The sequence below is a fragment of the Myxocyprinus asiaticus genome, chromosome 15, assembly GCF_019703515.2.
Source record: "Myxocyprinus asiaticus isolate MX2 ecotype Aquarium Trade chromosome 15, UBuf_Myxa_2, whole genome shotgun sequence".
NCBI classification, from domain to species: Eukaryota; Metazoa; Chordata; class Actinopteri; order Cypriniformes; family Catostomidae; genus Myxocyprinus; species Myxocyprinus asiaticus.
Window position 1 is genome coordinate 25,086,688 of NC_059358.1, and position 15,065 is coordinate 25,101,752.

At 39.9% G+C, this 15,065-nt stretch overlaps 1 protein-coding gene across 5 annotated transcripts in view; it reads left to right on the forward strand.

Moving 5' to 3' along the window:
• Nucleotides 1-5,511: 5,511 nt before the first annotated feature.
• The window catches only part of LOC127452427 (basal cell adhesion molecule-like), a 115,097-nt gene continuing 105,543 nt past the window's right edge, over nucleotides 5,512-15,065 (forward strand). For all 5 annotated transcript variants that reach the window (XR_007899265.1, XR_007899264.1, XM_051717856.1 and 2 more), the window contains exon 1: nucleotides 5,512-5,753. Coding sequence is in view for 3 of the 5 variants with exons in the window: in XM_051717856.1 (XP_051573816.1) it covers nucleotides 5,696-5,753 (58 nt within the window). In the remaining 2 variants the exon portion in view is untranslated. The remainder of the gene's footprint in view (nucleotides 5,754-15,065) is intronic.

The window sequence follows — 15,065 nt, forward strand, 5'->3', positions numbered from 1 at the left end:
AGGCTGTGGGCAGAAGGAATGATAGGCTCAATTGTTTCACTGAATGCCACCATGAAGAAGAACCCTGCAGCCGAAATATCAGCATGTTCGCCCACTTGCCATGCTGCCACGACTGGCAAAAATATGCAAACTTTTTGGGGTTGAATTCTGACACTATGCCACCATGATCAGCGACTGTTATGGCTAGACCTAAAGGCTCTGTATGTACAGCTTGAGGGTTTAGTGTGGTGACAGTGATTCCTGGAAAGAGAGCAGAATGTGGATCTGTCCCATCTGTCTGTAGGGATACTCTCAGCCCCAAGGACCTTATGCAGTATCCCCTTACGTATGTGGAGGGTAATTCCAGTGTAGGAACTTTAACATTAATTTTATAACATATCATAACTGTTCATTCCAGCCCTTTAATCTGATTGGACAAGCGGCATTCCATGAGTGCTGTAATTTATGCTGTCCACACTAGTATTTTGTCAGTTGCAAATGCATTGATTTTGCTACGTTTACGCCTCTCATCCACACTGGAATGCCATGTCCTTCACAGAAAACAAAGGCAAAATGCTCTCTAGTACCACATACTTTGGAAAACGATGATGATCTAAATGGAAAACTATGGTGTGGACATGGCCTTAGTTTAACAGCACTACTACAGCTTTGTTTGTAATATTTTGTTAGCAGAGCAAAAATAGTCAAATTAACTGATCATATTGTGTCTAAAATGTAAGTTGGTAAATATTAACGTCTTATTTACTACCTCATGCTCACGGCCAAATCACAGCCATGCTGATATACAAAAGCACTCTTGTTGATATTGCTTAAATTTATTTCTGATATGAAAAACATTGTGCAACTTTCAACGAGTATGAGGAATTTTTCACCGCAGTTTTGTGTCAGTACCTTGTAACCAAATATTACGATTCTCTGTATCGATTCAGCTCTTACTCAGAGTACTCTTGTTTATTTTTCTTGCTTCAGTGCCAAATTTGTCTATAAAAAGTAACTTTTTAATAAGCAATCTCTCTTGATAGAAGATTTTCCATCACACCATGTATTCAAGGGTAGAGTTGTACCAAAACATTACAGCAATGCAACTTATAATAATAACTTAATAAAACGTAACGCAATTATGATATAATTTATTTGGAGGGTAAACAAAAACTTGACTGAAAAATGTGTCTGTGAAAAAGCAAGCAATAAGAGGAGACAAAGACATTAAATGAAAGAGTGTGTGTGGAGGTGGGGGGCAGAGTAGTTTATGTAAGTGCATTTACTGTATATGAGCACATTTTCAAACAACCTATAATTTCGAAAATACTGTAAAAAGCACATCAAATTCAATCTAGCTCTGTCCATTATCCCTTTGGTCTGTCTTTGCTCATTCTCTGCTGATCTGCTTGCCTGGAGTGCAGTCCTCCTTCCTCACTCTTAAGCCCCAATTTATTATTCTGTTTCTCTCTTCTCCGCTCCTCTGTTCTTGTATCCCTGTTGTTCCCTGAGGCTCCATGCTTGTCACACCCTGACACAAGATTCACAGAGTGCTTAAAAACTCTGCTCTTTGCTTTTAATCATTTTATCATTACATCACTCTATCATCCCGCCATCTAAGTATAGATCAGATCATGTTGTTCCCAAAGAAATCATAAAATTAAGACACAGGAGTCAGGATCAGAAAAATTAACCAGGGCATGGGGCAAAAATGTCACCAAAAGTGATAAAAATGCCTGAGATCTTAAAAATGTCCACTAAAAAGAAAAGAAAAAAAATTATATATATATATATATATATATACATACAGTGCATCTGGAAAATATTCACAGTGCTTCGCTTTTTCCACATTTTGTTATGTTACAGCCTTATTCCAAAATGGATTAAATTCATTATTTTCCTCAAAATTCTACAAACAATACCCCATAATGACAATGTGAAAGAAGTTTGTTTAAAATCTTTGCAAATGTATTAAAAATAAAAAATGAAAAAAATCACATGTACATAAATATTCACAGCCATTGCCATGACACTCAAAATTGAGCTCAGGTGCATCCTGTTTCCACTGATCATCCTTGAGATGTTTCTACAACGTGATTGGAGTCCACCTGTGGTAAATTCAGTTGATTGGACATGATTTGGAAAGGCACACACCTGTCTATATAAGGTCCCACAGTTAACAGTGCATGTCAGAGCACAAACCAAGCCATGAAGTCCAAGGAATTGTCTGTAGACCTCCGAGATAGGATTGTATCGAGGCACAGATCTGGGGAAGGGTACAGAAAGATTTCTGCAGCATTGAAGGTCCCAGTGAGCACAGTGGTCTCCATCATCCGTAAATGGAAGAAGTTTGGAACCACTAGGACTCTTCCTAGAGCTGGCCACCTGGCCAAACTGAGTGATCGGGGGAGAAGGGCCTTAGTCAGGGAGGTGACCAAGAATCCGATGGTCACTCTGACAGAGCTCCAGCATTTCTCTGTGGAGAGAGGAGAACCTTCCAGAGGAACAATCATCTCTGCAGCACTCCACCAATCAGGCCTGTATGGTAGAGTGGCCAGACGGAAGCCACTCCTCAGTAAAAGGCACATGACAGCCCGCCTGGAGTTTGCCAAAAGGCACCTGAAGGACTCCCAGACCATGAGAAACAAAGATTGAACTCTTTGGCCTGAATGGCAAGCGTCATGTCTGGAGGAAACCAGGCACCGCTCATCACCTGGCCAATACCATCCCTACAGCGAAGCATGGTGGTGGTGGCATCATGCTGTGGGGATGTTTTTCAGCGGCAGGAACTAGGAGACTAGTCGGGATCGAGGGAAAGATGAATGCAGCAATGTACAGAGACATCCTTGATGAAAACCTGCTCCAGAGCGCTCTGGACCTCAGACTGGGGCGACGGTTTATCTTCCAACAGGACAACGACCCTAAGCACACAGCCAAGATAACAAAGGAGTGGCTACAGGACAACTCTGTGAATGTCCTTGAGTGGCCCAGCCAGAGCCCAGACTTGAACCCGATTGAACATCTCTGGAGAGATCTGAAAATGGCTGTGCACTGACGCTCCCCATCCAACCTGATGGAACTTGAGAGGTCCTGCAAAGAAGAATGGGAGAAACTGCCCAAAAATAGGTGTGCCAAGCTTGTAGCATCATACTCAAAAAGACTTGAGGCTGTAATTGGTGCCAAAGGTGCTTCAACAAAGTATTGAGCAAAGGCTGTGAATACTTATGTACATGTGATTTTTTTTATTTTATTTTATTTATTTTTTTATAAATTTGCAAATATTTCAAACAAACTTCTTTCATGTTGTCATTATGGGGTATTGTTTGTAGAATTGAGGAAAATAATGAATTTAATCCATTTTGGAATAAGGCTCTAACATAACAAAATGTGGAAAAAGTGAAGTGCTGTGAATACTTTCTGGATGCACTGTATATAGCCTATTTAGAATATTTACACATTTCAAGTTCAAAACAAAATTCCATCAAATTGAATTGAGAAATCTTTAATAAAATAAAAAAATATATATTTTAAGTTTTATTGATTACATTTTGTTTAACATTATGTTAAACAAAATGTAATCAATAAAACTTAAAATATATATATATATATATTTTATTAAAGATTATTCAATTTGAAGGAATTTTGTTATGAAATTGAAATGCCTGAATCATTTTGTGTGTGTGTGTGTGTGGGTGAACAAATGCCTCAAAGTGAATTCCTCCATTTTTGGCTGTTTTCTACCGTTTGATATATTTAATAATATTCAGTCTAGGGTATAATGCCTTTGCAGACACTGTAATGACCTGTGGCAGTCAGATATCTGAAAATGAAAACAAAATGCCCTCATTAAGGCAAAAACTATTTCACCTAAATAAAAATGTATGTTTTTGACACTGAGCACTCAGTGAAAATCACTTCTTTTTTTTGAGAAAATCACTTCAATTTTAGATAACTGCTACATTCTGGGTCAAGCTAAGGCTCTGGTGTTTTCTAAGAGCAAAGTCTGGACCGTGGAAAGGTCACAGAGTGGGTTTCGATTACTAAAATGTTCTCCTGTCCTGGCTGAGCCCAGTAGTAAAAGTATGCCTCGCAACTCTATACCACCTACAACAGAGGCTTAACTGATATCAGTGTGCCTCGTCTTTGGTGTTGTGGTTACTCATAAACATGCTATGTCAGGAAGAAATTCACAATAGCAACCCCTTCACAATATCAGCATTGCTGTTTTTCATGAAAACTTAACTGATTTAACAAACTGAACTTAACAGTCTTAACTGATTGTATTTGGTGGTGTTAGGGGATGAGCAGTTTAATACTTTGCTGTGCTGTCATGACCCAGGAACAGCACAAAGTAATATTGATAAATGACACAGCTGAATATCACACTGTATGTCCTGTGCTAACCTTTCTTTCTGAAGTAAATGGGTGGCTCAAACATAAAAGCACCACCCTCCTATCTCTCTCTCTCTCTCTCTCTCTCTCTCACTATGTTTCTTTCATCACTTTGCCCTACTCCATTTCCAATAGCCTCTCCTCTTATTGAGTTCGATAACACAGGCTACTCTCTCTTGTGGACCCAACTCTCTCCCTGAGAAAGCAGCTGTTTTGCACCAGCTATCCTAGGACAACACACATGAATCAACATATCTGTAAATGTGTCAGTATTAGCCGACTGGCTATTTTTCAACTGCAGTCCTCTGGCAAGATGTTATGAGAATTAAAGTGATAAAATTTACAAACAGAGACAAAAAACGTCTTAAAAGACAGCTACAGCAACCAACAAGGATTGTAAAGACAGAAACACAAGCCATGCAAAAAAGCAGCAAAAACATTAGTACAATAATACAGCAACAACAACATCATTTCTGCACGTATAGTCATGCAAACAATAGGAACACAACAAAACATAGACAAGCAATACAAATCACAAGCATTTTTGTTACAAACCGACATGTGGTGCCGCAATAAACAATAGTTATAACAACACAGAGTTATAGGACACAATTATAAATGAACATTTGAACATTACGAATGGGACACAGAGATTTGTGGTTTAAACTGGTGGCAGTACTGGGATTACATCAACATATCACTGCTCTAGACCCTCTCTCATTCACAGAATATCTGAAACACAGCCCAAAACCTCAATGCTGTATATTTACTTTTTATTTGTATTAATGTATTTATTTTTAAGAAATTCCCACAAGTTTTGTGCTGTAATTTGCAACAGTCATAACAGATTAAAAATGCTTGCAAATAATTTACTGTTTGTGTGCGTGTGTGTGTGTGTTTGTGTGTACGCGCGCGCAGTCACAATAGGATCAATCTGTATTAAGGAATCATCCTTCTTAATCATTTAAAATTAAACATTGCGATAACGTAAAATAAAAAAAATACAAAAATAAAATACAACAAAACTCTGCTGGCCGTGTGCGTTTACTCCAGCAACACTTCACCCCGCTTGGTAAGGGAGAGAGGGGAGGGGAGGGGCAGACGGTCACCTTTTGTGCAAATATATCAACCGAAGTCTCTGCCAACCGCTTCAAATTTCTTGCGGCAAGAAGGACAGGGGAGCGCACTGCTGTGTGTGAGAGAGTGAGTGTGTGGGGCAGTTTGAAAGCAGAGGGTGAAGGATCTGTACCGACCTGAGACGGACTGAAAAGAGTGCAAAGAACTTAAGCTACGCGAAAGAAAGCCGCTAAGTAAAGAGGCAACTATGGAGAGAACAGTGTTGGGACAGCTAGCGGTTTGCTGCACCTTGCTAGCCCTGCAACGTAAGTTCAAATACGACCAGAATAATAATATAATAATAATAATAATAATAAATACAGCCTAAGCCAAGTTTGACCTGTTCCGTCTTTTTACATGTAAATTCTAAGGAAAGTATAATCTTACTGGTTAATTTGTGAGGAATTTTAAATTGCCTGTTTGAATGTGGAGTAAATGTCTTGGTTAGGCGCAGGTTACTTGTTTTCGCAACAACCTGTTCCAACCTGGCCGCACGCTACGCGGAGGTTAAAAGAGTTGCAGACAAGTTAAAAATTGGTCACGAACATGTATAACATTTGCCCTTTTCAGAAAAAAGAAAAAAAGAAATGGACAATCTTCAAGGAAGCACATCTTAAGGGTCCGTTCACATCGAAAGCGTCTTTGCGCCAAAAAGCTAGACGCAACGCCAGGAACGCAGGTGTCTCGACACAGGGCAACGGTTAAAAACGTCCGTCTTGCCCATGTTTGAAAACAATTTAAAAACTATGGACGATGGACACACGACCCTAAGACGCTTCTCTAAATTAAAGATTTTTTTTTTCCTTTTTTTTTTTTTTTTTTTTTTTTGTCTTTCTATTTTGTGGGTTTGTGGACTTTGAGGGTCTGTGGCTCATGTTTAAGTCAGGCAATGGTTCAAGGGTTAACGACCCGGACAAATCTTGTTCTTTGAGGAGGGGAGGGACGCTCCTGCTCAACAGTGCACTTGAGAGGGGCGAAAGAGCGCGCTGTCTTTCATCTGAGTTCAAGTGTGAGGAGGACAGGCTACTGCCTCTCTCATACTGTATAGCATGGGCGGATGTGTTAATATATTATCACTTTTTGAAGTCGCTCTATTGAACGACTTAAATGTAAACGTAATGTAGTGAACTGTGTAACATGTAGATAACTTCAACTGCATATCATTACACTTTGACACTGCTGTCTCCAAATTTTAATTTATGAGCAAATTTGGTTAAAATAGATAATTTGCAAAATTTCCATTTTAACATGAACTTGTGAGTTAAAACACCCATATAAAGCGTTCTTTCTCTCTCCTCTTACATCTGTATCCACCCCTCAAAAAACCCTCCCAGACAAGCATCTCTCCATCCCAGCGGTACCCACATTTTATCTTCCAATCTCCTCTTAAGGCTCTTTCACTCCCCTCCCCTATCAAGTCTATCTGCTTTTTCTAGCATTCTCGCCTTCTTTCAATAGTGCAGATAGCTGCAGTCTTTTTTTTTTTTTACCCAACTAGCTTATCCCAATGCACCCTGCCTTTCTTCCGTTGTTTGAGAGAAAAATGTGTTCTGGCTCTGCTCATGTCCAGAGTGTGAAAATATATGTGGAGCAACAGAGAGAGATGAAGTGTTTCTTCTGATGAGCAAGCTCAGGTCTCCAGGGTGCTGCATGGGGTTTAATACACTGATCAGTGTGAAGCCTCTGTTGCTTTTAAAACCGTCTGCCTCTAGTGAGAAGTCTGAAAAGCCGATCTCAAAAGTTCTTTAGCTCTCTTTCTCTCTCTGTCAAACATAAATCATTTAAGTTTTATTTAATATTTATTTTGTGTGAACTTTAATTGGATTGACACAGTTGTACATCATCCACTCTATTTTGCTGCCCTACTATTTTGCTATACACAAAGGAAGTCTATTCTCCTGCTCATGTTTGAGACTAATGTAGTGCATGGGATCTGTCCAGCAGTTTCAAGTATGCCAAATTGCCAATCAAACCAAATGATGACATCTTGAAGTCAGCAGAGTTAAAAATTGCTACATCTCCACAATCATTGAATGCCAGCTTATTTTCTTCCAGATTGGAATGCGTCAACAGGAAAACCCGTTTTAATGACTTTATCCTCTTTCTGGGCATACATTTCAATTGATTTAGACTCTGTCGCATTTAACTGCGAAACAGAAGCTGCTGGAACTCTGCCCGTTAATTTCAATTTGATGCCAGCACAGAGGGAACAGCCGCTGTTACCGCTCTCATATAATTTGTCCTATCTTTTCCATAATGGAAGGCTCAATGATTTGCATATAAAATGGTTCCTGACTGGCCTCATATTTGGGTCAAATGACCTTTTTCTGTAACCGCCCTCACTGTCACTTTCAAAGCAATACCCTTTCAGATGGTATTTAGACAGTATTATTTGCTTTTTCGAGCCCCAGGTGTGTATCCTTAGGTGGTATCAGCACACCACCTCGCTGAGGCGTGTGTGGCAGTGTGCGTTTGATCGCAGTTGGATGTCAGAAGGTGGCAGAAAAAACATTGAGACAGCTTGTCAGCTTTGGAGCAGCAAACAATGCGCTTCCCCTCTTTGTCTATCACAAGCTTATTTCCCCCGCTCATTTCCTTACTTAATTTCTCCTCGGTAGAGAAATCAGCACGCACACACATCACCCCCTGCCGCCAGCAGTAATTATTATGGTATTAGGAGGCTTCAAATTAAAACCTGCTCTTTGTGCTGGGCCAGCAGATAAAAGCCAAACTTGTGTCTGAGGTGGCTTCTTGGAGCTCAAAGCGCCTATAGATATATATCAAACCCACACACACGCACACATATCTTTATGGCTCTGTGCGCACCTGCACGTACAGCTAGACTCGCATACCCATTTAAGATTACACACACACCTGTGCACCAATGCAAGCCCACCGGCTAACACACATTGTGTAAATGTGCAAATCCAAGGTGCTAAATTGGCTAGTAATGATGGTGGGTAGAGCTGGTAGTGTGTGATTCAGATCACTGCTGTGGGCCCCAGTCTCTGGAATCAACTATGTGATTCATGCCTGTAAGGAGGGGGGAGTCAATGCTTGGAATGAGAGGCATTCAGCAGGGGACTGGTTACATATCGCCCCCTGACACTTCAACCCCCTAGATTCTGTCTCTTTCTGTCTCTTCTCTCTTTTGCCGCAGATGGACACACAGGCTGCCAGTGGAAACTTGTCACGTAACCACAACACACTGGTTTTAGTCCAAGATCACAATATGGTACTTTGGTGCTAGACCATAAAGCACTTTTTACACTTAGGCTACATTTGAGCAGGTTAATATCCCCGCTTTAAAAGTTACCTCTAGCATGGAACTTTTAGTGTGCCAAAGATTGCTGTGTGCCATTTGTAGCTTGTATATAATTACTCAATCACTTAGTAACATAACATAAGTATTACACCTTAGAGGAAAACCAGAGCCAACCTCAGTGATTCTTCAAACACTTTAAATAATCATCAAAAAAGGTTTGAGCTTGTTTTAATTGCTTTGAAAGTCCTTCACGAAAGCTTGTTTTGGATGGTTAGACCCAATGGCGGCAGTCCTGTTAGCAGCAGGTTTCCAGAGAGCTCACTGGCACAAAGCAGCAGCAACCACATGCTGTACTTCAACTTGAGGTGAGCTCATAAAGAGAGTAACTAAGCAGCCTGGCTTTTTATCTTAATATCAAAGCCACAACAGTTCAGACGTTGCTGCAGATGTTATGCACCCAGACACAGCAAACACACAGACTTTTAATGGTATGGATTAGCTCTGACTCTTTCTCTGTCTCTCAATTTCTCTTTGTTTTCAGTATGGTGGTGTTATTTACAGATCAGTGGGTGACCGCATTGATGTTTTTGGTGATTTACGAATTCCTCTATTGTGTTTAACATGCAGCTATTGTGCATGCTCTGGCATATATAACAGTCTCTTATATATATATATATATATATACATACACAGAGGTTGACAGGGAGGGCAGATATCTGTGCATATAATCTGGTAGGGGATGGCAGGAAAGAATTTATTCATGCCGACTCAGTGAGCCCTTTTACTTAGAATTTGTAAACACCAATGCTGATAGACTCATTATTTCAATAAAGGAAACAGGACCCCTCAGTCTCTCTTCTCGTCCTCCCCTCTTCTGTGTTTGCACCCAAAAAACCCCACCAGCCCTCCCATATTTCATGAAATCAGGGCCCTACCCAGTCCTTCAGCATTCAAACGCTCTGCCCAGACTACAAATCAACCGGGCAGGGCAGAGACAGAGATAGAGGAAGTCTGGTAGCCTGCTGCCCTTTGATTTCTCCAAGGCTGCAAATTTAAGGCTGTTATTTGTGGCATAGAGGAAACTCAGACAAACATGAGTGTGTGTTGGCTGTTTTCTGTACAGGATGTTGAAGTGGTTTGTTAATAAAGTGGGGAACAGAAGAATATGAGAGATAATGCTTTGAAACATAGCCTTGAATGTGGGGCGATGGTGGTGAGAATGAGAGCGTCAGGGGTCTTTGGGGAGACAAGGTTAAGTGCGGCTGATCTATTTAACTGTAGAGATCAGCAGGGTGATTGGCCAATGCAAATGCTGAGGCCTCTCTCAGGCATTCCTAATGGATTCAGGGATGATGGGTTTCCTTCTGGGGAAAATATTGCTTTTTCTGAGAGGAACGTAGGTCATGTTATACTATTGGCCATCTTGTAGTAGATTGCAGCATCTCCCTTAGCTCTATTAGACTCTTATCGATCTGGAGATGGGCATTAGTTGTTCTGAATTGATTTGTTTATCCTAACAGTGTTTGGGGATTTGGTTTATAAGAAATCCTTTCTGTTGACGTACTGTTTACATCTTGTTGTCTTGTTAGTATCCCTTCTAAAAAATGCATCTAAAACCAGTCTAAGCTGGTTTGCTGGTCTCGCTCGCCACCCAGCCTGGTCTCTGGCCTGACCGGCAGAAAAGTGCACAAAAAACCTCTGAAACCAGCCAACCGACCACTCTGACCCAACCTAGTCTCATAAAGTTGTAATAATAATGAGAAATGACAAATTCCTAAGAAATGCTATGAGTTGGCTCATACAAAACGTACAACTTTTACTGCCATAGAGAAAAAAATAAACAAACAATGTTATAATGATTTTTCCTAAGTTTAACCCCTAGCCTGAGCCTAAAGCTTATCATATAGTCTAACCCAGGGGCCGGCAACCTTTTTGACATGGAGTGCTATTTTTTTTTTCTTGGTCAATGGCTGTGCCGACACATTTATGTGATTTTCCGAAGTTTGAGTCCACTTGTGAAAATGTTTCTATTCAGCATTTTGCTTATTTAATCATTTATTTTTCATTACAAATGACATTATCTGCATAACAGTTTGAATTAAAAATGTTTGCAAAACCCGATGATTATGATATAATCATGATCCTGCATGTGAATTTTCACAGAGCATCTTGTGAAAGTGCTTTAATGAAAGAAAACCTGTCCTTTTGTACAAAATGAGTTAACACAGTTAATGTCACAAATTTGCTTATTTGATTACTGATCACTAAATTGTGTGGAATCTTAAATATTTCTTATATTATGTCATTGTAATCATGTAATCACTAGCACGCAATCAACAGTGAGAGAGGAGCAGGCTATTTTATTTATATGAAGTTTTTTACACTTGCATTCCAATCTACATCTTGATGTAATCCTTCCTCATGATCACGCAGCATGTTTTTATCAGCTGAATGGGAGGCTAAACACTAAGTGTGACGAGACTCTCGCTGCGCATGCAGTCCATTCACACATCACAAGCCGATCAAGTATTTAGCCCTTTTCAGTGATTCGCACCTGCAAAATACTAAAACATTATTTCCAGGTTTAATTTATATTTTGAATAGACTCAGATTTTTGAACTCAACGATGTGGGTTTATGTTTTCTCTTTTAATCATTTAATGTAATTTTGAGTGTGACCATGGTTTAAAGAGGGTGTACCTGTATGCTGGGTTGGAAATCTCAAGGATTAATAGTGGTGTTTTCCTTATTACATGTGTTGCTCTGAAAGCAAAAAAACAAAAAAAATGAAACACGGAATGTTGGCGAGTTTATTCACGCGATTAACCAAAAGTGAAGCGTTGCCGGCTCGTGATGTGCGAATAGCTTGCACGTGCTGCACGTGTCTGTTGGGTATACTGCAGTCTCATTAATTTTAACTTTTTGTTTAGCCTCCCATTCAGCTCATGAAAACGCTGCATGATCATGAGGGAGGATTACATCAAGATGTAGATTGGAATGCAGGTGCAGAATTTATATAAATAAAATAGTCTACTCCTCTCTCGCTGTTACTGGCGTGCCACTGATTACCCCTTTGCGTGCCAATGGTGGCACGTGTGCCATAGGTTGCCAGCCCCTGGTCTAACCCTTTACTCAAATCCTAAACCTAACTATGATTTTAATATGAAAATCACCGCTGAGTACCATGGAAGAAAGAGAAACATCAGGGTTTTGAACAAGCATTCTTACAATTTTCCCTTAGTTTAACCCCTAACTCAAACCCCAAACCTACACCTAACCATAAATTCCAACCTCTTTGCCAAACTTTAAACCTAACCATGATCTGAATTGGCAAATAACTTGTGTTTACCACAGAAGAAAGAAAACATTGGGCTTTGGAATGAGAAGAGGGAAGCATAGCGTATTACAGGTTATTGACATATATCACTCATTTGTTTTGCATAAATAAATATGGAAGGAGTTACCAAATGTATTCACAGATGTTTTCTTTCTCAAAATAAAGTGTTGGATATGAGGCAGCTAAAATTTTATGCTTATATTGTAACGATCTGAAATTCTGTTTGTTGATTGGTTGGTCTTTGGGGAATAAAAGTACCTTTTCTTACCAAGTTGTACGATATCCTAAGATTTCATCATCTCGTATTTGAGTTGTCAAGAGACTGTGTTGGTATGACCAGGCTGGGAGACCAGCTAAGACAAGCAAACCAGCTTAGGCTGGTTTAAGATGGGGAACAGTCTTCTGACGCAGGGGAGAGAAAAGCTTTTATAGCCCTCAGTTTACAGCTGTTTGGTTAGTCAAACGCACCCCCAGGCTGAGGTATTCACTGCCCCACACTCGAAAGACACTTCAAGATGTGCTCTTGCTGGGGATAACACACACTCACAAACATTTTTTGTAAAGCTTGATCTTTTTTTGAACTCACTCCAACTAAAAATGCACCAACAAGACACACACAAAAACACATAGTTAGCTCCATTAAAAGGATGATTCACATCTTGTTGTTCCATACCTATTCTTTCTGACATAGAACTCAAAAGGAGATGTTGGAAAAATGTTAACCTCAGTCACCATTCAGTTTCACTGTATAGAAAAAAGATGCAATGAAAGTGAATGGTGACCAAAGCCCAAAATATACTTTGGTTAGACACGAACGCTAAGTGTCTGCGAACAGGACGTTTAATCGACGCAAATTTTGTCATCAGCAGAGGCTTGAGCACTGAACGCATACAGCCTGATTTCTCTAACCGTGTGCACTCTGAACGCACAGTTTGTGTATGTGCCTGGAATTATTTGCACTAATTTGTGGGTTCACAAGGTGGCAACTCTCACAATTAAGCCATTGCTTTCACGAGGAACTGCAAATGGAGACAAAGATAGAAACAGTGAATATAAATGTCAATAGCGTGTGTGTGAGGAGGTTAGGAGATACCTGCATTTGTATAACTCTTTTCTACATGAGGACTGTAAAGACAACTTTATCGGTGTACGAATACTCCTGAAGAGAAATAGTCCAGTATCTCATAGCAGTCGTAGCGTGCAAGTATACTTTAGGCTATAGGCTGACATTTTGCCTACCATCTTCTTTTGTGTTCCATGTAAGAAAGACAGGTATACAGGACAACAAGAGGTTGAGTAAATGAAGATAGAATTGTAATTTTTGGGTGTCCTATTCATTAAAAAAAATGTCTATGTAAACACTTTTTGGCTATGTTATTGGACAACTTTAGTTCTTGTTTGATCTTCCTTGAACATACACAGATACACCCTCACACTCAACTTTATGTATCCACAATTTAAATATTTTGTTTTGGACACCTGGCTTGCGGATTAATCATAATTTAGTCGAAACTGGAAATGCAGGTTGTATGTGTGTTTCTCCATGGCTGTGATTTATCTTCTGCAGTCTCTTTTCCACAGCATGTGTCTAACATGAAGGACACTTTTTTCCTTGTGACACTATTTTGCTGTTTTTTAATCTGGTTAATGGTTAACCGAGCATTGTTAACCTCTTCAGCGAAAATGGTCACTGTTTGACGAGCCGCTTTGTTGCTTTCACAGTGCTTGACCCACGGAACACTGCAGGGCCCTTCGGTGAATTTACTGTAAAATGTCCTCACAGGGAGGAGAGGAAGGAGAGTTCTGCCAGACAGTGAAAAATGGATTAGCTTAGTGCATTTGTGAGTGTACATAAGCCCATTTCAAGATGAATGATGCTGCAAAAGAGCATAGTAGTTCTCTTCATGTAAATCTGTTTATAAAATGACCGCATTGCTGGATTTGAAAAGAACATTGCATCGCCAGAGGGTTTGTGTATGTCAAAGAGTGGGAGGGGTTGATGAATTTGCAATTGTGGGTTCCTCAGACTTGATTGGGTGGCAGATTGCATTTCACTCAGGAGACACATGGTCAGGTGATTACCTGCAGGAGAAGAATGCTTTTCATCTTAACAAACATCAGCCCCCATAACCTGTTCTGTGTATCTGTAACTTCAACTTTGTTTTCCCATTTCTTGTAAAACTTGTGTGAACATAACTTTAAAATTGACCGGCACTAGAAGTCTACATTTAACAAAAAGCTGGAGCATCAAATAACAGATCTCTTTCTCTTTCTTTTACTTATTCCTTCCTCCTCACCTACACCTATCCTGAAACCCTTCATCCCTTTGATTTAGATTGGCGAGTGTAGTGTTTGAGTTTGTGGTTAATGAGTGTCCCAGGCTGATAAACAGGAGGGTGGTCTGATGGACCCTGAGGACCTCAGTGCCAACTCTAATTCTGTTGCATTTCTGATTGACACTCAGTTTGCTAATCTTATTCAAGCCTGCGGGGCTTCAGTTCACATTGGTTTGCCTCAGCATAATCCTAACCAGTCAGTGATTTCCATGCACACTACTCCAGCTTGACTGACAGTTAGCATGGCTAAATTTCCTATCAAGTTTCAAGCACTGTGTCTGCTCATTTCACAAGTTGTAGCCATCCATTTGCTCTGAAATGAAATCTTATTAATAGCCAGTAATCAGTTTTGGATGTAATTTTAGTTTTTAAAACAAGTCACAGAGGACATAGATGAAGTTTGTAAGACTCATTTTATGCTTCTACTCCAGTGGGAGTGATACGGTACTCTAGCAGAAGATCATACTGTAATATATACGTTAAATGAGTTTGGAGGACTAAAATATAGCACAAAGGAAAATCCAGATGAAAATGTAATGTATTATCAAGAGAAATGGGCTTGTGCAATCAAATTAGGCTTTTGTGAGGCCCAGTAATTCCTTGTTTGCTTGCTTATCCTAGCAGAGTCAAAAATCTCTCTT